The sequence below is a fragment of the Malaclemys terrapin genome, chromosome 6, assembly GCF_027887155.1.
Source record: "Malaclemys terrapin pileata isolate rMalTer1 chromosome 6, rMalTer1.hap1, whole genome shotgun sequence".
Taxonomy (NCBI): Eukaryota; Metazoa; Chordata; order Testudines; family Emydidae; genus Malaclemys; species Malaclemys terrapin.
Window position 1 is genome coordinate 129,624,725 of NC_071510.1, and position 21,493 is coordinate 129,646,217.

The 21,493-nt window shown below is 46.2% G+C and overlaps 1 protein-coding gene across 1 annotated transcript in view; it reads left to right on the forward strand.

Moving 5' to 3' along the window:
* The window catches only part of DNAI1 (dynein axonemal intermediate chain 1), a 298,189-nt gene that overhangs the window by 8,428 nt on the left and 268,268 nt on the right, over positions 1–21,493 (forward strand). The window contains exons 2-4 of the mRNA XM_054031240.1: positions 14,564–14,638; positions 18,050–18,148; positions 20,515–20,595. Of these exons, the coding sequence (XP_053887215.1) occupies positions 14,564–14,638; positions 18,050–18,148; positions 20,515–20,595 (255 nt within the window). The remainder of the gene's footprint in view (positions 1–14,563; positions 14,639–18,049; positions 18,149–20,514; positions 20,596–21,493) is intronic.

Consider the following 21,493-nt stretch of genomic DNA (forward strand, 5'->3'; position numbering starts at 1 on the left):
GCCAACTTCACCCACAACCCTAACTGAAGTCAGCAGAAGTGTCAGGCACACAGTACCTCTGAAAATCAGACCCTAAGCTTCTCAAGCGAGACCCAAAATTAAAGCACACTTTTGAAAATTTTGACCTATGTGATTTGCCCAAGGACACAACAAGTCAGTGGCAGAACTAGGAATAGAACCAAGGGGTCTCTACTCCGAGTCCTGTGCATCGTCCATTTAAAAAGTGGCCCAAATTTCTCAGATTCATAAAAGTTTATTTAAAAAATGGAAATCAAATAATTAAAAAAATTATGAAAAAATAGGTCTAGATTGCTCATTCATAGAATTGTAGGACTGGAAGGGACCTTGAGAGATCATCTGATCCAGTCCCCTGCACTCAAGAAAGGACTAAGTATTATCTAGATGATCCCTGACAGGCGATGGCTAAACAAAGAAAAAGAAGCAGGGAGAGGCAAAAAAGCATCCTTTAAAAAATGGAAGTTACATCCTACTGAGAAAAATAGAAAGGAGCATAAACTCTGGCAAGTGAAGTGTAAAAATATAATTAGGAAGGCCAAAAAAGAATTTGAAGAATAGTTAGCCAAAGACTCAAAAAGTAATACAAATTTTTAAGTACATCAGAAGCAGGAAGACCAGTGGGGTCACTGGACAATCGAGATGCTAAAGGAGCACTCAAGGATGATAAGGCTCTTGCAGAGAAAGTAAATGAATTCTTTGTATCAATCTTCATGGCTGAGGATGTGAGGAAGATTCCCAAACCTGAGCGATTCTTTTTAGGTGACTAATCTGAGAAACAGTCCTAGATTGAGGTGTCATTAGAGGAAGTTTTGGAACAAACTGATAAACTAAACAGTAATGAGTAATCAGGACCAGATGGCATTCACCCAAGTTCTGAAGTAACTCAGATGTGAAATTGCAGAACTACTAACTGTAGTTTGTAACCTATCATTTAAATTAGCTTCTGTGCCAGATGACTGGAGGATAGCTAATGTGATGCCAATTTTTAAAAAGGGCTCCAGAGGTGATCTTGGCAATTACAGACCATCAAGCCTGACTTCAGTACCGGGCAAACTGGTTGCAACTATAGTAAAGAACAGAATTGTCAGGCACATAGATTAACATGATTTGTTGTTGAAGAGTCAACATGTTTTTTGTAAAAGGAAATCATGCCTCACCAATCTACTAGAATTCTTTGAGGTGGTCAATAAGCATGTTGACAAGGGGGATCCAGTGGATATAGTGTACTTAGATTTTCAGAAAGCCTTTGACAAGGTCCCTCGCCAAAGGCTCTTAAGCAAAGTAAGCTGTCATGGGATAAAAGGCAAATTCCTCTCATGGATCAGTAACTGGTTAAAAGACAGAAGACAAAGGGTAGGAATAAAAGGTCACTTTTCAGAATGTACTGGGCCCAGTCCTATTCAACATATTCAGAAATGATCTGGAAAAAGGGGTAAACAGTGAGGTGGCAAAATTTGCAGATGATACAAAACTACTCAAGATAGTTAAGTCCAAAGCAGACTGCGAAGAGTTGCAAAGGAATCTCACAAAACTGGGTGTCTGAGCAACAAAATAGCTGATGAAATTCAGTGTTGATAAATGCAAAGTAATGCACATGGGAAACATAACTCTAACTATACATATAAAATGATAGTCTAAATTATCTGTTACCACTCAAGAAAGAGAACTTGGAGTCATTGTGGCGAATTCTCTGAAAATAGCCACTCAATGTACAGCGGCAGTCAGAAAAGCAAACAGAATGTTGGGAATCATTAAGAAAGGGATAGATAATAAGACAGAAAATATATTGCCTCTGGGGTTAGATGTTGATTGATGTTTGGCTGCTTGTGTGTGTTCCCTCTGTGTGCCGCCCCAGCCCTGCGCAGACAGCTGGCACGGCAGACCTCGAGTGAACCGCCCAATGACCACAAGATCTGTTAAGGGACGAAGCCAGGTTTATTGTTGACAAAGCACAGTATTAGTATCCCGCAGACTCTACCGGACCACTAATACATGTATGCCCCTAACAATGGATCAGCTCAGTGAACGGCGGGACTTTCCGTTCCACCCTAGGCTAGACAAAGATACTCCCTCTGAGATACATCTTTATACCCTGATACAAACAAGTTAGTACTGCCCCTCTGACATAGTTAGTTACTGCCCCCTGACGTGGCTAGTTATCACCCATTACCTTGTACGTATTGGTTCAATCAAAACATCTTTATTACATAATGTCATCCTGACCTTATCTTTTAGGAGGGGTCAGAGTGTTCCTGTTATCCTTGGGGAATGTTTTTGTACCATCCTTGATATTGGGATGTTCTGGTACCACTTGATATTGGGATGTGTTTACATGAGTACTATGGAACTAAACACTGTTATGTGGCCATGTGACGGGGTGGGGGGAACCCCATCTAGTGTGGGGTGAGTTCACCCCGTCGTTCAAACTGCCCTGGGTCCATAGAGATGCCCTGCTGTGGCTCCATGGAGCCTGAATGGCATCGTGATAAACTGATACAAACCAAAAGGCAGTGGGAAGACCGTCTTAGGGCGAGAGTTCGGTGTCAGGGGGATTTGCCAATATCCCTTAGTCAGGTCTAAGGTTGACAGGAACTTGCCCCCCTCCCACCTTCCACCCCCAGACGTTCCAAGAGTTCATCTATTCATGGCATGGGATAGGCATCGAAATGGGAGATTTCATTCACTTTCCGGAAAATAGATGCAGAAGCGCACTGAGCCGTCTGGTTTCAGTACCAGGACTATTGGGCTTTGCTGTGCGACTCCTCTATTACCCTCACGTCCAACATAGTTTCTAATTCCTTCCATGTGGCCTCCCACATCTTCTGAGGCAGGGGCCTATGGGGGTAGTGTACCTTCTGACTGGGTATGGGAACAATACAATGACTTGTAATTGCTGTTCGCCATGGATGGGCTGATAAGACATCGGGGAAATCCCGCAGTATGCCCTACAATTGCTTGCGTTGGGCGTCAGTTAGGCCTGCTCCCATTGCCAGTGGTCCGGCCTCCAGAGGGTCATTAACGAGCGGTCCCAGCACGGCTCGGGTGGGTAGGGATTGACAAGTAGGCTTTCTCTGGCCTTCCAGGCCTTTAGCAGGTTGACATGATATATACGAGTTGTCCCAGTAATCAGACCTCATAATCAACCGGCCCGACCCGATGAGTGACCTTGCCATTTAGCCAAGAGCTTGGATTCAGCCGAGGGCAATAGGAGCAGAACCCGGTTTCCGGGTCCAAAGTTCCGTAAGCGGGCCCCTGGTTCTGATGCTGTACCTGAGCCTGCTGTGTTTGCATCAGAGTCTCTTTCGTGACGTTCCCAAGTGTTTGGAGCCATTCCTGCAACTGCAGTCCGTGATGGGCTGCTCCCTTCGCCCGAGTCTCCTGTTCTTCCCATCCCTCCCTGAAGAGGTCAAGGATCCCCCGGGGTTGCCTTCCATAGAGGCGTTCGAAGGGAGAGAACCCCGTTGATGCCTGGGGTACCTCCCGTATGGCGAATAAGAGAGCAGGAAGTCGGGCATCCCAGTGGCAGGGATCTTCCTCCACGAATTTCCGCAGCATGTTTTTTAGTGTCTTATTAAACCTTTCCACCAAACCATCCGTTTGGGGGAGGTACAAGGAGGTTCGGAGGGCTCGGATGTCTAAGAGCTGGCACAGCTCGGCCATTAAACGGGAGGTCACGGTGCCCTGATTAGTTAGGATTTCGTGGGGGATTCCTACCCAGGTGAAAACCTTCGCAAGTTCTGCTGCGATTTTAGGAGTTGTGGCAGCCCATAAAGGGATAGCCTCGGGATATCGGGTTGCATAATCCATGATAACCAGGATGTAGCGGTTGCCGATCATGCTCTTCTCCAGGGGACCTACCAAATCGAGCCCTACACCCTCGAAGGGCACCCCAACCACGGGGAGTGGGCAGAGTGGGGCTTTCGGCACCCCCTTCGGCCCAGTCCGCTGGCACTTTGGGCATCAGGCACAAGAGTCCCTCACCTCCCGGTGAATGTCTGGCCAGAAGAACTGTCTTGCTACCCTCTGGAGGGTTTTTTCCTCTTCCCAGGTGTCTGGCCCAGGGTACTGAATGGGCTAGGCGTAAGAGGTCCCTGCGCAACCTCCGGGGGTCCAACAGTTGTCGGATCACCTCATGGGTCTGGGGTTCTTCAACCACTCAATAAAGGCGGTCCTACTGTATCTCGAAGTGTGGTCGTTGGGAGGTCTGCAGGGCATCCTCCCCCTTCTGGTCCTTAACTATGGCCTGTTCCTAGGCTCGACTAAGTGTTGGGTCCTCCCGTTGTTCTCAAAGGAAATAACCTTGTTGAGGTTCTGGCTGCACTTTTCCCCACACCTGTTCATTTATGCACACCCTATCCGTGGCCCTACCAAGTCGCGAGACCTCCTCGTCAACCTCTTCCTGGCTTTGGCCAAACTCACCATCTATAATACCAGGGAGAGGATGTTGGACGAGGGGGTGCTCTGCGACTGTGGGGCCTATTTCCGTACCTCCCTAGTCTCACATCTCCGGGCAGAGTTCCACTGGGCAGCGTCCGCTGGCTCCCTTGCCACCTTTGAGGAGCAGTGGGCGCTGTCCGGGGTTCTCTGCTGGGTGTCCCCATCTGGTACCCTGATTTTGAACCTTTAACCGTCACCTCACTCCCTGTTTTTTCATTAGTTGTCCCAAGAAATTACTTGGTTCCTGGGTCCAGTGGTCCCTCCCGCTAGGCTGGGGGAGGGGCCTTTAGAAGTGGGCGGGTGAGCCCGCCCACCTCCCGGTTAACCAATATGGACTCACTACTGGTGGAACAAACAACCAGTTAGTTCGGGGGCTGAGCCCTCAGGCAGAGGCTGAGCAAACAAACAGTTAGTTCAGGGCTCAGGCCCTCTGGTGCAGGGGCTGAGCAAACAAACGGTTAATTCAGGGCTCAGGCCCTCTGGTGCAGGGGCTGGGCAACAGTACAATAGTTTAGGGGGCTCAGGCCCTTTGGTGCAGGGGCTGAGCAACAACACAACAGTCTGGGGAAACTCAGGCCCTTTAGTGCAGGGGTTGAGCAACAAACAGTTAGGGGGCTCAGGCCCTTTGGTGCAGGGGCTGAGCAACAATACAGTGGTCAGGCTAGGCCCAAGGCCCTATACCTGAGCGTTGGGTGAGGGGGAAGCCTGCCACCCATGAGCAGGGTGGCAGGGGGGGATGCAGGCCCACCCACTCCACTGCGTCCCAGCCCGGGGCCCTAGCAGCGGCCACTGCCGCTGCGGGTCAGTGGGGTGTCCTGACCGAAACACACTGACATCAGCTCACATGCGTTGCAGCCTGACTGGTGGTTCTAGCATCCTATACAGGTCCAGCTCCAGGCACCAGCGAAGGAAGCAGGTGCTTGGGGCGGCCAATGGAAAGGGGCGGCACGTCCAAGTCTTCGGCGGCGGGTCCCTCAGTCCCTCTCTTCCTCTTTGAGCTGCCGCCGAAGTGCTGCCGAAGAGGAAGAGAGGGAACGAAGGACCCGCCGCCGAATTGCCGCCGAAGAATGAAGTGGCGTGATTGAGCTGCTGCCGAAGTGCCGCCGATTGGCTTTATCTTTTTTTTTTTTTTTCGCTTCGCCGCTTGGGGCGGCAGAAAAGCTGGAGCCGGCCCTGATCCTATAGCCTTGTCTTTTACTGTGAAATGCACCCATTGCTGACAAATATACATGTTGATGATCTGGCCTTGATTAAAATCAGGATTTAACTAGTTTCTTAACTGGTGCTGGAGTTTTTCTTTGTCCGCACTTACGGCTAAACTGTATTCAGAACCAGTTCAGCTGCCCTTTTTGTCAACACCTGATGTCAGCTATGGGTAATATTCCCAATGTAGGCAAGGCTTATGAGTTTGGACAGCAAGACGTTTCTCATTACCCTAGAGGCACAGGCTTGTGCCCACTGATGTGTAAGTGGTTTTTTTTTTCTATCTAAATTGTCAATGAGAAACTAAGAGGGTTTTTCCAAAAAACACAAGCAACACTCAAACATGTTTTCTTTTGTTCCCTGCAGAAGTGCTTGTTGGCCCAAAAGGTGCACTAAGCCATTCTTGTTATGTAAAATGAACACTCAAGTTAGTGTTTCTCAAAGAGCAGATTAAAAAAACTAGTTGACAAATAGCTGTTAAATTGGCATCCATATTGTGTGTAAATTGTTGTCTGCCGCAGAGAAAACCAGAAGTGGTCTTGCCTCCCTTTGCTTTATTTCAGTGCTCATTGTATCACACAGTCCTTCACTATGGTGGCTGCTGACATTCAAAACAAGAATAAGACGCTAGTAGGAAATTACTAGATGGCTTTGCTGAAATGTCAACCTCAGCTCCCGTTAACTGCCTCCTTGCCGAAAGCTGCCAATGACTTTGTTCATCTGTTATGTCAGATTACATGCTAACCTGTGTGCTTTGCTGCAGGGAAAGCAGGAATGATAGTGTCTGTGCTCGGGAAGATAAAGTAAATTTAGCAGGAGGCACATTTGGATTGCTAAATTGTGAAGTCTGATCACCCAGTGCTTGAGAATGAGTGTGTGTATGTGTGTGTGGGGTGGTTAAAGAGAGGGCACATGCATATTTTATAATCTCAAAGAAAGGTGGGGTCTGGCATTACTCTCTGATTGCTGTTTCATGAGTTCATGAGCAATTTTCCAGCACCTGCGAAGCTTGTTTAGAGTAACTGACAACGTGACCAACCTGCCTAAGCCTCACTCCAAGTTCTCTGGTATTTTAAGCTGGATCTGCAACCTCATGCAACCCAGCCCACTTTAGGCCTTGGGCACAGCACAGGGAGGAACTTTACCCTGCTCCCGAGGGGTTGTGATCTACAGATTAGGTCTAGTGTCTATGCTGTGGTCGGCAGCAAGAGCTACCCTGTGTCCGGAAGTGTTCTGCTCAAAGTAACTGTCAGGTGCACCCACCAGCATAGGCTATTGTGGGGAGTCTTGCCCTGGCTGATGGGATGGGGCCTTCAGTGACATCACTGCGCCCTCTCACTTGGACAGTCAGGGCAAGATTTTGTCCTGAAAGTCAAGGGTGGACACTTTTCTTTTTGAAAGGTCTGTGCAGTTGCCTCCTTTCCTGTGAGCCACAAGTCAGTGTTGGGTTTTGAGCGAATGCTGCCTCTGTGAGCAGACCTCTGCTTTTTAGGACACGGCAGATGATCTACTCACTACCGCCACCACCAGCAATAACCAATAAGAGGTGATCTGCAGGTAGGAATAAACAGGTTAGAAGCAAAATATAGGAACATAAAAAAGGCAGTATTGTCAGCTGTTGGCTGTTCTCTCTGCATGCTGCACTGGCTCTGGCCAGATAGCCTCTCCAGCAGGCTCCCGTCATATTGTCCAAGAAGACCACAGACAACATTCAGTAGCGAAGGCACTCGGCCAGGTTTATTGCTGACAAAGCACGTACTAGTTCCCCGGATCAATGTCTACAGGTACACTAGCACATGTATGCCCGTGATAATGGACCAGCTCTGTGAACGGTGGTACTTTACATTCCCTGCTCAGCTGGACAAAGATACCCCCTTTGTGACCCCTCTTTTACACAATGATACAAACAAGCTATGTATCTCCCCTATGATGTGGTTAGTTACCATCCTTTACCTTGTACCTGTTGGTTCGATCAAAACATCTCTATTCATCACCCTGTCATCCTGACCTTATCCTTAGGAGGGGTCAATGTGTCACTGTATCATCTTTGGGAAGTGTGTTTATACCATAAACTTGTATTGGGGCGTTCTGGCATTACCTTACTGGAATGTGTTTACGTAAATACTTAGTGCCTAGGTGTGCTTATGTTTTTGCAACGCCAGCCCTATTCTTGCCAAGTTCGTGTATTTGAGAGTGAGCCTGCAAGCAAGCATCTGCTTTGTAACAGGGCCTGACTTTTGTTCATAGCTTGACTCTTGCTAACTTTGCTTTATCTCAGCAGGGCCTGACTTTAGTTCAGGCCTTAGGCCTCATACCAGGCCCCATATACCAGGCCTCATGTCTCCGGCTCTCTCTTTCTACTACAGACAGTACTGGGTCAGACCAATGGTCCATCAAGCTCAGTATCCTGTCTTCCAACAGTGGCTAGTGCCAGATACTTCAAAGGGAATGAACAGAAGAGGGAGATAACAGCAATTAAAAAAATAAATACATCAGTTTAGACCATTGGTGGGCAACTTATGGTCTGGCCAGAGCCATGCGGACCATAAGGATAATCTGATTGTGGGCCATGAGACATTTTGCTGACGACTGTCCGCAGGCACGGCCCCCCTGCAGCTCTCAGTGGCCGCGGTTCGCCGTTCCCAGCCAATGGGAGCTGCGGGAAGCGGCGACCAGAACATCCCTGTGGCCTGTCGCTTCCTGCAGCTCCCATTAGCCAGGAACGGCAAACCGTGGCCACTGGGAGCTTAGACATATTTGATTTAGATACATACCAAATCTTGACTTTAGTAAGGCTTTGGATACTGTCTTGCATGACCGTCTCATCAATTAGGGAAATCTAGCCTAGATGGAGCTACTTTAAGGGGTGGGGACAACTGGTTGGAAAACTGTTCCCAGAGAGTAGTTGTCAGTGGTTTACAGTCAAGCTGGATGGGCATATTGAGTGGGGTCCTGCAGGGATTGGTCCTGAGTCCGGTTCTGTTCAATATCTTCATCAATGGTTTGTATAATGGCATAGAGAGTACACTTATACAGTTTGCAGATGATCCCAAGCTGGGAGGAGTTGCAAGGGCTTTGGAGGACAGGATTAGAATTCAAAATGCTCTGGACAAACTGGAGAAATGGTCTGAAGTAAATAGGATGAAATTAAATGAGGAGAAATGCAAAGTACTGCACTTAGGAAGGAACAATCAATTGCACACATACAAACTGGGACATGACTGCCGCGGAAGCAGGGTAGCTGCACCTGTATTCCCCCTTTGTGGTTGCTTGAGGGCACACACTTCAGGGTTTTCTGCTCCCAGCTGTCACCTCTCCAGGGCAGAGAGCCACATTTTACTCCCTTCTGACTGGGAGTTTTAAGGCTGCACACTTACCTGATCTACACTGTGATTTCCTCAGCAAGCCAGTCTGCTGTGCTTTGCTGTCTCTCCAAGGGCTATGACCAGTGTGCTGCCAGCAGTTACAAGTTACCACCCAGCTCCTTCTAAACAAGCCCATTTATTCTTAAGGTAAAAGCATTACAGAGAAAGCATCTAAAACAATAAAAGAACCTACATGCATTCTAAAAAGCTTAGAGATCAGTCCCCCAGCTCCAACAGTGGGATCTGGTAGGTGTCAGTCCTTCAAACCCCACAACTGGGTTTTCCCTGTGGTTACAAGTTCATATCAGTCTTTAGATCAGAAATCAGAATGAAGGTCCCGAATCAGTTTAAACTTGGGCTATTTATCCAAAAGTCGTTTCTTTGTCTGTCCCTGGCCCACAATGATACACAAATCATTCATACACTTAATACAATATGGGTAATACAAAGACAAGGTAACTTCCTGCAATATCTGTCACAGAGAGGTACCGTTTGAGCCAGTTACTGTGCAAACGTACAATAAAGAGATGGTCTCTTCCCCCAAAGGACTTACGATCTAAGTATAAGATGATAGACAAAAGGTGGATACAGCAAACAGACGGTGGTGGGGGAACAATGGGACAATACTGCTCAACATTCTGAGGAATGATGACAGCACACCAGCCGCTGACCCATTGTTGAGCTTTTGGTAGACATCATAGGAGAGAAGAATTTTAAGGAAGTATTTGAAGTGTGATGGCTTAGAAGATATTACAAGGAACTCCTCCCATGCAGAGGCACAGTGTGGGAAAAAGCCTGGACGTGCTTGGTTGGAAACATTTTAAAATGGGCCAGAAAGTCTGGCATCATTTGCTGAACCGAGGTGGGGACAGCCATCTTGATACTGTCTGAGAGAGCATAGGTAGGGTGGGGATGAGCTGTGGAGCCAACACACAAAGAACGAGGGAGAGGGAATTCAGGAAGAGGCAAAGCGCTGATATAGTTATGTTTTCCACCCTTCCTGTTATTCCATTTTTTTAGATTTTATTTTTTCTCATGCTTCTTTGGGCCAAATTTCACTAGCCTCACTCATAATAGTACTGCACCTTATTCTGTGAATAGTCTACTTGGCTTCAATGGGACTACTCATGAGTAAGGCTACCAGCATCTGGTTCCTTGTTGTGAGCGTTTGTAAATTTCCTGGAGCTTAAGGGCAGACCAATGGAGGAGACGCCATAAGCATAGCAGACTAGGTCAGGAAGAATATTCCAGGTGTAGGGAACCTCATAGAAAAAAGCTTGGCGGTGAGAATGGGAGAATAACACAAAGGGGCTAATGATGGTAACTGTTTTTTTAGAAGTTTCAGAGTAACAGCCGTGTTAGTCTGTATCCGCAAAAAGAAGAACAGGAGGACTTGTGGCACCTTAGAGACTAACAAATTTATTAGGGCATAAGCTTTCGTGGACTACAGCCCACTTCTTCGGATGAAGTGGGCTGTAGTCCACGAAAGCTTATGCTCTAATAAATTTGTTAGTCTCTAAGATGCCACAAGTCCTCCTGTTCTTCTGTTTTTTTAGAAGTTAACGGTTGACATATGCAGGGTGCAATTAGCAGAAGGTCATGGGTTTCAAAGGGAGTTTGTGCTGCTATATCATCCCAAATTCCCCCAAGTGACATGTAGGATCACCCACTGTCCTGCAATCCCTTCAGTACCTGGAGAATCATGAGTGGGAGGGTGCAGGGAGGGGACAGTGTGTTTGCTCCAGTTTCTTTTTGCTTCTGGTGAAGTCAGATTCTTGCTTTTCTTCAGTGGGGCTTTTCATTTTTAATATAGTTACAGATTTTTTTCACTGATTGCTCTTTATGCTGTTTCAGAGTAACAGCCGTGTTAGTCTGTATCCGCAAAAAGAAGAACAGGAGTACTTGTGGCACCTTAGAGACTAACAAATTTATTAGAGCATAAGCTTTCGTGGACTACAGCCCACTTCTTCGGATGCATATAGAATGGAACATATAATCTGATTATATGTTCCATTCTATATGCATCCGAAGAAGTGGGCTGTAGTCCACGAAAGCTTATGCTCTAATAAATTTGTTAGTCTCTAAGGTGCCACAAGTACTCCTGTTCTTCTTTATGCTGTGTTAATTGAAAATTGCCCAACTGCCAAAACCAATTACCTTCAGAGTGCCTTGTCAATGCCTTTACTGCCAGATAAAAGCATGGACAGACTCATTTATAGGGGGGAATGGTAAGTAGGCTTTTTTTCCTATTTAAAGTTAGTAGTTTGATTTTGAATTGGATCTGAATTAAATTGTGCTCTGGAAACCTGTTTGAAATGTTGTTGCTTAAGTCACATTAAATTCAGGTACAGCGTGTTCCTTTTAAAATAGAATGGCTACATCCACTGCTGCTGCTGGATTGAAACAGTATAGAAGAGCAGTATTGTCTAGTGCAGTGGTTCCCAAACTTGTTCTGCCGCTTGTGCAGAGAAAGCCCCTGGCGGGCCAGGCCGGTTTGTTTACCTGCTGCGTCCGCAGGTCCGGCCGATCGCGGCTCCCACTGGCTGCGGTTCACTGCTCCAGGCCAATGGGAGCTTCTGGAAGCGGCGGCCAGTACATCCCTCGGCCCACGCCGCTTCCAGCATCTCCCATTGGCCTGGAGCAGTGAACCGCAGCCAGTGGGAGCCGCGATCGGCCAAACCTGCGGACGTGGCAGGTAAACGAACCGGCCCGGCCCACCAGGGGCTTTCTCTGCACAAGCGGCGGAACAATTTTGCGAACCACTGGTCTAATGGTTTGAGTAGAGGCCTGGGAGCCAGGATTCCTGGGTTCTTTTCTCTGCTACTGACTTCAGTATGTGACCTTTGGGAAACCTCTTAACCTTTCTATGTTCTCTCCATATGTGAAGTGGATAATAACAATTCCTATCTCACGGGGTATAGTGAGACCCAGTTAATATTTCATGAATCACTGTGGGATTGGCTGGTGGTAGGTGCTATGTGCCATGTGAGTGCACGATATTATTAGTTGATTATTATTATTCATTTGTTTTATTAAAATGTTAGCTGAGTTTTCTGAGGACACTTGCAAAGTTCTTTTGTATCTGTAGTTATTTGAATCCTATCAGCATTTGGCAGGCATGCTAAAAAGGAAAGTCAGACAATGGTACTTTGGGATTTTTAAAAGAACATTATCCCAGTAATTTAAAATTAAATGTAAAATATGCTGTTAAGTGACATATTATGATTGAGATCTTAATCATGCCAAAGCCAGGAAACTGAAAGTAAAGGTGTCACATCAATCATAGCTCGGCCTCTTTGCACATAATGGAGTTAAAACAATTATTTTTTTGGAATATGATTAAATTTAAAGTTGTTGAGTTATCTCTGATTAAACAAGGGTGTAAATGCCTGTGACACTTTCTCCAGGTGTCCAGAACTGTAAATCAACATATTACTCCTCTGCCTCAGCATAAAAGGGATCCGCTGGTGCTAAACTGAATGGCAACTCCCAGTCACTCCAGTTTGTTTGCCAGCCCCACAGATTCCTCATAATTCTACTAGTTCCAACTCTGCCTTCCAGGTTAACCCTTGATGTACTTCAGTTCCCAAACTCTCTAGAAGTGTCTCCCCACAGCATCCAGCCGTTGTCACTGGACGACCACAGAAATTACCAAGTCTGCTGTCTCTAAAGAGACAATGTGCACAGCAGCCTGCTTGGTTTAATCAGGAATTCACACTCTGCTTAGTATAATAGTGCTGAGATATACTTATGATAAAAGAAAGAGAAGTTTATTAACCAAAAACTGAGATCTAAGCGATACTAACCAAGAATAATAGAGACAGAAATGGTTCCAAATAAAATGAAAGTAGAACACACTTTTAAGTGACTAAAACTTACCAGGCTACAATCCTTGACTAAGATGAGTTCCTTATGTAAAGCAACCTTTCGGCATCACCCACCCACAGGGCAGGGGATCCACCATTCAAAGATCGAAAGAGCACTGACCTCTTTGTCCCCTAAGTGATGGAAAACCAACATGACTTTTTGTTGTTCCATGTATTCCCGAAAGTTTATCGTCTTTGTCACAAGAGATAGAATATCAGAGGGGTAGCCGTGTTAGTCTGAATCTGTAAAAAGCAACAGAGGGTCCTGTGGCACCTTTGAGACTAACAGACGTACTGGGAGCATAAGCTTTCGTGGGTAAGAACCTCACTTCTTCAGATGCAAGTGCATCTACGACTTGCATCTGAAGAAGTGAGGTTCTTACCCACGAAAGCTTATGCTCCCAGTACTTCTGTTAGTCTCAAAGGTGCCACAAGAGATAGAATGAACTCCTGGGGATCAGACTCCAGTATCTTCCCATCCTGATTTCACATGTTCTTGCTAATTTGTTCCTCCTATTTACCTTGGATGAAAATGAACTGCCCAATGTCTTCGGAATCACAATGCTCAATTTACATTGGAGACAGGAAGATAACTATCCTCCCTCTTGTCTGGAAGAAAACCTGTTTTTCCCTTTGCTTGGTTACAGACTTTAAAGCATAATATCAGGGAGTATCCACAGTTCCTCATATAGTGTTAATACATATATTTCACAATGATAGTAATGACCAGTGTGTCACCAGCTTTCATTTTATATCTCCATAACATTCTTGACAGATAAATACTATGACAGTAATGTGTTAGGTGTAGTAAGTTTTTCCGGCCTGCCAAGAGTTGCTGATACAGAGTAGTGAGCCACCAATGGGAATATGTGTTACGACTCCCCATTTTCGGAACAAAAGGAATGCATAGATCTGCCCATATGTTATCGTTCTGAGATGCCCTTTTCCAGAATAAACTTCCCTGAGACCTTTCTAGTGTCGGTAGCGTGTCTTATCTTGTGGCAAGGGCAAACAACACTGAAAGTTTCAAGAGAAAACCTTGGTCTAGTATAATCTGTGCTACCACATGTGTCATCATTTAAAATGATTTGTCTGCAGAATTCCTATTCTAGAGGCCTAACAAATAATGGAATTATAGATATAAGAGATGGGAAAGTCATATTAAAGTCATCATGTCCATCTTCCTGCCAAACAGGATGTGTTCTGGTCCCTAGATGCAGTCAATATACTTTTTAAAATGGCATTTTTGGCCATTGTGGACCCTATGGCATATTTTTTGAAAGAGCAGGAATAACAGCACTGGTGACCTGGCTAAATTTCATAATTACGTTCTTCAGGCTTAAATTTCTCCTTTGGTTTCAATTTCATATGGAATTGTTCCATTTCTATCCTGAACTGTCACATAGTGTTCCTGCGTGCTATTAAATTACTGGTTTGTTATAGTCCAGAAGTGGCTGCTTTTCAGTGGGGGGTGAAATGATTCATATATAGAATTTTGAATCAGTTTGTAGAATGTACTGGGATCCTTGGATGAAGATGCTATAGAAATATTAGTCGTTATTATTGTAACAAACCTTGGTGGGCTCTTCTCAGTTCTTATTCTGGTTTGGTTATATCAGGAAAGTGGTTATAAACTTCTACATTGGTTTTACATTTTGTGTGTATTTGTTTTAGAGCCAAGGTGGACAAATAGGACCAGCAGTTAAGGCGGTACAATCAAGGACTGCCAAAAGCACCTCAAAAAAACGGGTAAGAGACACAACTTGTCACCAAATCCCAAACTTTCTGAGTGACTGCATTTCTCTACATCCATGAGAAGCAAAGTAGATTCCATTTCAATGATGGCCAACTTGGTATAACTGGTAACATTAAAATTTATTTAGCAATAGAGGGTTGTTCTAGACTCTCATTAAGAAGGGAATTACATCAGCAAATTAGAGTATAAAATGGAAATTAAAACTAAAGCAAGAAAACTAGAATGTGCAAACGGTGAGTTTCCTTGGTACATGGCATGTAGCCAACATAGCATTGCCTGGCCATCCTCAATGGACCCCACAGTTATCATCAATCATTGCTAGGCATATGTAGATCTTGTACAGTGCTTTGTACTCTTATGGTGTTGTACAAATAATAATCTTATACTGAGGCAGCAGACCCCAGAAACCATAACACCGCATCATTAGGATCTTACACTGTGATTGTATTTTGGCTCACAGCGTCAAACGGAACTGCGGTGTTTGTGTGAGTGTTCCCATCTCACTGAAGCATCTTCATGGCTGTTCGGCGGGATGGGGCAGGATCCAAGGGTCTTCGTTTAGTTTGCTGAGCATTCCCCTTGCTGCCTTGTGTGGCAGGCAGCATTCGTATGATCATTATTGCAATCACTGTGCCGGAGACGTGGCATGCATGAGAAGTTTAGACTCTGTACATGGCTTTAAGACCATAGGTTGCATGTCTCTGGACTAAGAGATATACGGTTTAATAGAACTGAGACAACTGGATTTAAAAGAAAGATTGATTTATTTTAAATTCAACTCATTAGACGTTCCAATTTAAGGGGGAAAAACTGCCCCAAGCTGTTATACCCTTTAATCAGTGACTTGGTGCTCTGCAAGCATAATGGTAATGAAAAGGAATTGAAATTAATCCTTACAGCGATCACTTTTCTATTAGTGATGTAACATAATAACACCATCAAGTACCCCAGTGAAAGCATCTCTCTTTGCTATGGCCATGCAGATAAGATGTTTGCTTGTACTGTGGTGTAATGCCTGCTGACCTTTACAAGAAAACGGTTAACATTGCTCTGCCTAAAATGTGATCCCTAAATCTTTATATCTGAAATAATTTCTAGGTGTTGCTTATGTAACAACACTTCAGAAATAACTGCTGGTCCTTTACTGAGCCATTGAACAGTCTCAATTTAGAGCATCAATATAATATGTTCTGCATATGGCTCTCTTAGAGATTGGGTGTAATACGAGCAAGAGAACTAGAGTTGTCATTTTTAAAATTGTGAAGATTAAATGAAAAAACTGTTGCTCTTGTTATGAAAAGGGAAAGAAAAGATCTTCAGACATGACAAGCAATTTTGACAGTAACCAAGGGCCTGGTCAGGGTTCAAAAAGAACTAGATAAATTCATGGAGGAAGAATCACAGAAGATTAGGGTTAGAAGAGACCTCAGGAGGTCATCTAGTCCAATCCCCTGCTCAAAGCAGGACCAACCCCAACTAAATCATCCCAGACAGGGCTTTGTCAAGCCAGGCCTTAAAAACCTCTAAGGATGGAGATTCCACCACCTCCCTAGGTAACCCCTTCCAGTGCTTCACCACCCTCCTAGCGAAATAGTGTTTCCTAATATCCAGCCTAGACCTCTCCCACTGCAACTTGAGACCATTGTTTCTTATTCTGTCATTTACCAACACTGAGAACAGCCGAGCTCCATCCTCTTTGGAACCCCCCTTCAGGCAGTTGAATGCTGCTATCAAATCCCCCCTCCGACTTCTCTTCTGCAGACTAAACAAGCCCAGTTCCCTCAGCCTCTCCTCGTAAGTCATGTGCCCCAGCCCCCTAATCATTTTTGTTGCCCTTTGCTGGACTCTCTCCAATTTGTCCACTCCCTTCCGTAGTGGGGGGGGGTGTGTGTGTGTGTCCAAAACTGGACGCAATACTCCAGGTGTGGCCTCACCAGTGCCGAATAGAGGGGAATAATCACGTCCCTCGATCTGCTGGTAGTGCTCCTACTAATGCAGCCCAATATGCTGTGAGCCTTCTTGGCAACGAGGGCACACTGCTGACTCATATCCAGCTTCTCGTCCACTGTAATCCCCAGCTCCTTTTCTTCAGAACTGCTGCTTAGCCAGTCGGTCCCCAGCCTGTAGCAGTGCATGGGATTCTTCCATCCTAAGTGCAGCCCTCTGCACTTGTCCTTGTTGAACATCATCAGATTTATTTTGGCCCAATCCTCCAATTTGTCTAGGTCACTCTGGACCCTATCCCTACCCTCCAGCGTCTCTACCTCTCCCCCCCAGCTTAGATCCTTCAGTGGCTATTAGCCAGGATGGGCAGGGATGGTGTCTCTAGCCTCTGTTTGCTAGAAGCTGGGAATGAATGAAAGGGGATGGATCACTTGATGATTACCTGTTCTGTTCATTCCCAATGTGGCACCTTGTTACCCAGGGTTACCAGAACCCCCAACAGGGGCAACTGAACTATTTCATTCCAGGCGGTGAAAGGAATAAATCAACAGGAACTCAGCAATTCTGTCTGATCAAGGGGAAATGCAAGTCAGCGTGCTTTTGTCTAACACTGCAGTTATTAGATTTAAGCACACACAGACATAAGCAATAGGTTTAGGACATCCCAGATATTTACCTATATTCTGAGACGGTATTGAGTAAACAACGACAGGTCAGTGCTGGCCAAACACTTTCCTGACGGGGAGTAAATATGTCAGGAAAACGCCTCTCCTAGGATAGCTCCCAAGGACTGCTCCCAAATACACTTTGTTATCTGAACTTTTTATAACTAACTTCTACTAAACACATAGGTCATAATGACCCCTACTAAGTCATCACTTTTCCTAACTTTTACTAACAGAGGCATCTAGACTCAAGGCTGTTCATCCATATATCTTTTTTCACTCTCAGTTGTTTACTTTTTCTTCCTTCCCCTCCCATACTGATTAGCAAAACTGCCAGTAGTTATGACCTTGCTTCTGAAAGCCTGTCTCCAAATTAACCATCCAATATGTGGTGTTCTGTTTCATTAATTCATAGTGGCTGAGTGCACATAATATAATTGCAATTAGCTTGATCACATTCTGGGATATATACACCCCTCAAATCCAGGGCAACAACTTGGTATTGGCCACTGTTGGAAGACCAGATACTGGCTATATGGACCTTTGGTCTGACCCAGTATGGCCGTTCTTATGTTCTTATGATCCTAAGAAGTGCTGAGCACCTCGTAGGTTCATTCAGTGGCAGCTATGGCAACGCCACACCTTTCAAGGCCCACAAGGTCTGTGTTAGCTAAGACTGGCCAAAGCTTCATTTAGAGAATGAATGGAATCAGCTGCTTCCCTACTTCCATCCCCTCACACCGCTGAAACCGTCCCCATCTCAGTGCATTAATGGGTTTGTTGCTCCTGTGGTAGGATGAAGATGCATCCACTGAAGTGGGAGAGGGGGCAGATGAATGGACCCAGTCAAAAACTCTACTCAAACCCCCGGACCAACTGGAGTTGACCGAAGCTGTGAGTAAAAGAGTATTAGGGGTTTTCATGGGTTGTTTACACAAAAGCAGAATCCCTGCAAACACTTCACCGAGTTTTTAGTGCACTGTTTCTGCCGTTTAAAACAAAATTGCCTTCAGCGGTACGAGCTGGAGAGCATTACCTGAAGGAACCTTCTAGACCCAATGGGCTAGAAGAGAGAAAATGTCCTTGAGGAGAAGATTTCTCCCCTGTTCTTCCATTGGGGTGGTGGAACAGGATTTCCCCTGGTGGAACAGCCCATAAGGTCAACCAACAAGCCCTGAGCATCCCAGGGACCCGGAGGATTCTGGGGCCTTTTGTGTTGAGGGTCCTAGAGCTCTAGCCTTGCTCCTTGGCAGCATGGCTCCAATGGAACCACAGAGTCAGGCACATCCCTGTCCACAACTGCCTCCAGATTCTCTGCTCAAAGCAGGATCCCCGCTGCAAAGGGTGGGCCATATAAAAGTGACACAGCCTTAGGTTCTTCATACTTTGCACTGTGATCTCCATAGGGTCAACAGAAGAAAGATGTGTTCCGTCCCCCTCCCCCTGCAAGTCCTCCTATTCTCTATATAAATGGTGCTGTTATTAACCAAGGGGCCAATGCTGCAAACACTGACTACTGGGCTTAGTGCTTACAACTTATTTTGGATTGCACGCACTTCAAGGCAGGATCTGTGTATGGAAAGCGCCTACCACTTTGTGGGTGTTACTACAGTCTACATAATATCTCATAGTACTAAAGAATCTAGGAGTATGCCTACACTTTGAGATGGAGGGGTAATTTCCAGCTTGAGGAGACATATCCCCACTAGGTCTGATCGTGTTAGCATGTTAAAAGCGGTGGTGGCCCCTCAGCAGGAGTGGCTAGCTGCCCTGAGTACGTATACATCCGAGATGCTAGGCATTGTGACAGACCCAGACCAGTGGGGTACAGCAGTCTGGTAGAGGGCAAATATACTGGTCACTGGATGAGTAGTTTTCGTTCCCTGAGTGACCAGAGCAGGGGCTGCACTAGAGTAATCAGGAACGTGCTAGAACCAGTTAAGGCAGGTAGGCTAATTAGGACACCTGGAGCCAATTAAGAAGAAGCTTCTAGAATCAATTAAGGCAGGCTAATCAGGGCACCTGGGTTTTAAAAAGGAGCTCACTTCAGTTTGTGGTGTGAGTGTGAGGAGCTGGGAGCAAGAGGCGTAAGGAGCTGAGAGTGAGAGGGTGTGCTGCTGGAGGACTGAGGAGCACAAGCGTTATCAGACACTCGGAGGAAGGTCCTGTGGTGAGAATAAGGAAGGTCAATGATGGGACATTAAAAGTTACTACAGAGAACTTTTTCCAGAGGGTCTGGCTAGAGAATCTTGCCCGCATGCTTGGGGTTCAGCTGATCGCCATATTTGGGGTCGGGAAGGAATTTTCCTCCAGGGTAGATTGGCAGAGGCCCTGGAGGTTTTTCGCCTTCCTCCGCAACATGGGGCAGGGGTCACTTGCTGGAGGATTCTCAGCTATTTGAAGTCTTTAAATCATGATTTGGGGACTTCAACAGCTGAGTCAAGGGAGAGAATTATTCCAGTAGTGGGTGGGTCAGCTTTTGTGGCCCGCATCATGCGGGAGGTCAGACTAGATGATCATAATGGTCCCTTCTGACCTTAGAGTCTATGAGTAAGGTGTTTGGAGGAGGTCATGGGGAAGTAGCCCAGGGAGTTGTAGCTGTCATGCAGCTGTTACAGGAGGCACTATAGACAGCTGCAGTCCACAGGGCCCTGGGCTGGAACCCGGAGTAGAGGGCGGGCCCGGGTTCCCCCCAAACCTCCCAATTGACCTGGACTGTGGGTTCTTCCAGAGGGGAAGGTCTCTGGGCTGTTCCCCAACCCACATGGTGAATCTCTGAGGCAAGAAAATCTGCCAATAAGCGCAGGACCCACCAAGATAGAGGAGAAACTTTGTCACAGCATGTAGTCGGGCGGCTAGCCTGTCCCACCACCATAGCTGCTGCAGCTATGCTCTATTATTAGCATGTAAGTTTGATCAGAGCTAGCGCAGGTTTGTCTCCTCAAGCTGGAATTGACCCCTCCAGCTTGAAGTGTAGACTTGCTCTAAGTAATCCCTTTGAAGTGAATGGAGCTACCCTTGGTAGTAAGCATTATGCCCAGTAGTGGTTGCCAGATGGGGCCCTAACTTGGCACATTCTGAACTAACTTTGCCACAGCCATTGTTCCTCCTGGAAGCAAAAGCTTTTGCTGAGATGCCCATTGCAGTTTGAACACAATGGAAATGAGCCTGAGGCACCTGGAGATCTTTTTATGCTATATGTTACTGTTCCAGCTTTAAGAGCGGGCTTGTATTTATGGCTCTGTTTTTCCATTCCGAAGGAATTAAAAGAGGAAGTTACACGCATCCTGACAGCCAATAATCCACATGCTCCCCAGAATATCGTCCGATACAGCTTTAAGGTAGGTGCAGAATGGTCTATAAATCCCGGTTCTGGTGGGTGCCATTTACTGATTTGTGCTTAGCTTAATGTATAACAAGGTAACTTGTATTTTAGTGTGGATGTACTTTATTTTCCATATATTACTATCAATTCCTCAAGGGTTTTTGCAGAGGATAAAAGTCTATAAACATTAACATAATTGACTATGCAGAAACAGGAGATGGCAGTTACTCAACAAGTTCTGAAAGGGAATGTAATTAGTGCAGCTAATCTCAGCTGATAAATTATTTCATTCAGTAGTGGTGAGAGGAGAGAGAAGATTCTTTAGTCAGTAGTGCATTTATAACTCAATATCTTCATAGCGTGTTCCAGTCTCATGAAAATATGAGTGTTCAAAAACATGTTTTGTGCAATCAATGCCAATTCAGGGCCAAAGTGGAGAAATTAGTCACCAGCCGGAGCTGCAGACAGGGCCGGTGCTACCATTTAGGCAAACTAGGCGGTTGCCTAGGGCGCCAAGATTTGGGGGCGCCAAAAAGCGGTGCCCCCAATTTTTTTTTTTTTTTTTACATCGTTCCTATGCCCCCTCCCTGAGCGCATGGTGGCCGCTCCACTTCTCCCGCCTCCCAGGCTTGCAGTGCCAATCAGCTGTTTGGCACCGCAAGCCTGGGAGTGGAGGAGAATTAGAGCAGGGGCGGCATGCTCGGGGAGGAGGTGGAGCAGAGGTGAGCTGGGCTGGGGAGCTGCTGCAGGGGGCAGGGAGGGGGGAAGCTGCTGTGGTGGAGGGGGTGCCTCAGGGGGGAGGGGAGGGGGTGCGGGGAGCTGCTGCAGAGCTGGGGCGGGGACGTGCAAGGTGGAAGTTTCGCCTAGGGCGCGAAACTTCCTTGCACCGGCCCTGGCGGCAGAGACCCATGGGG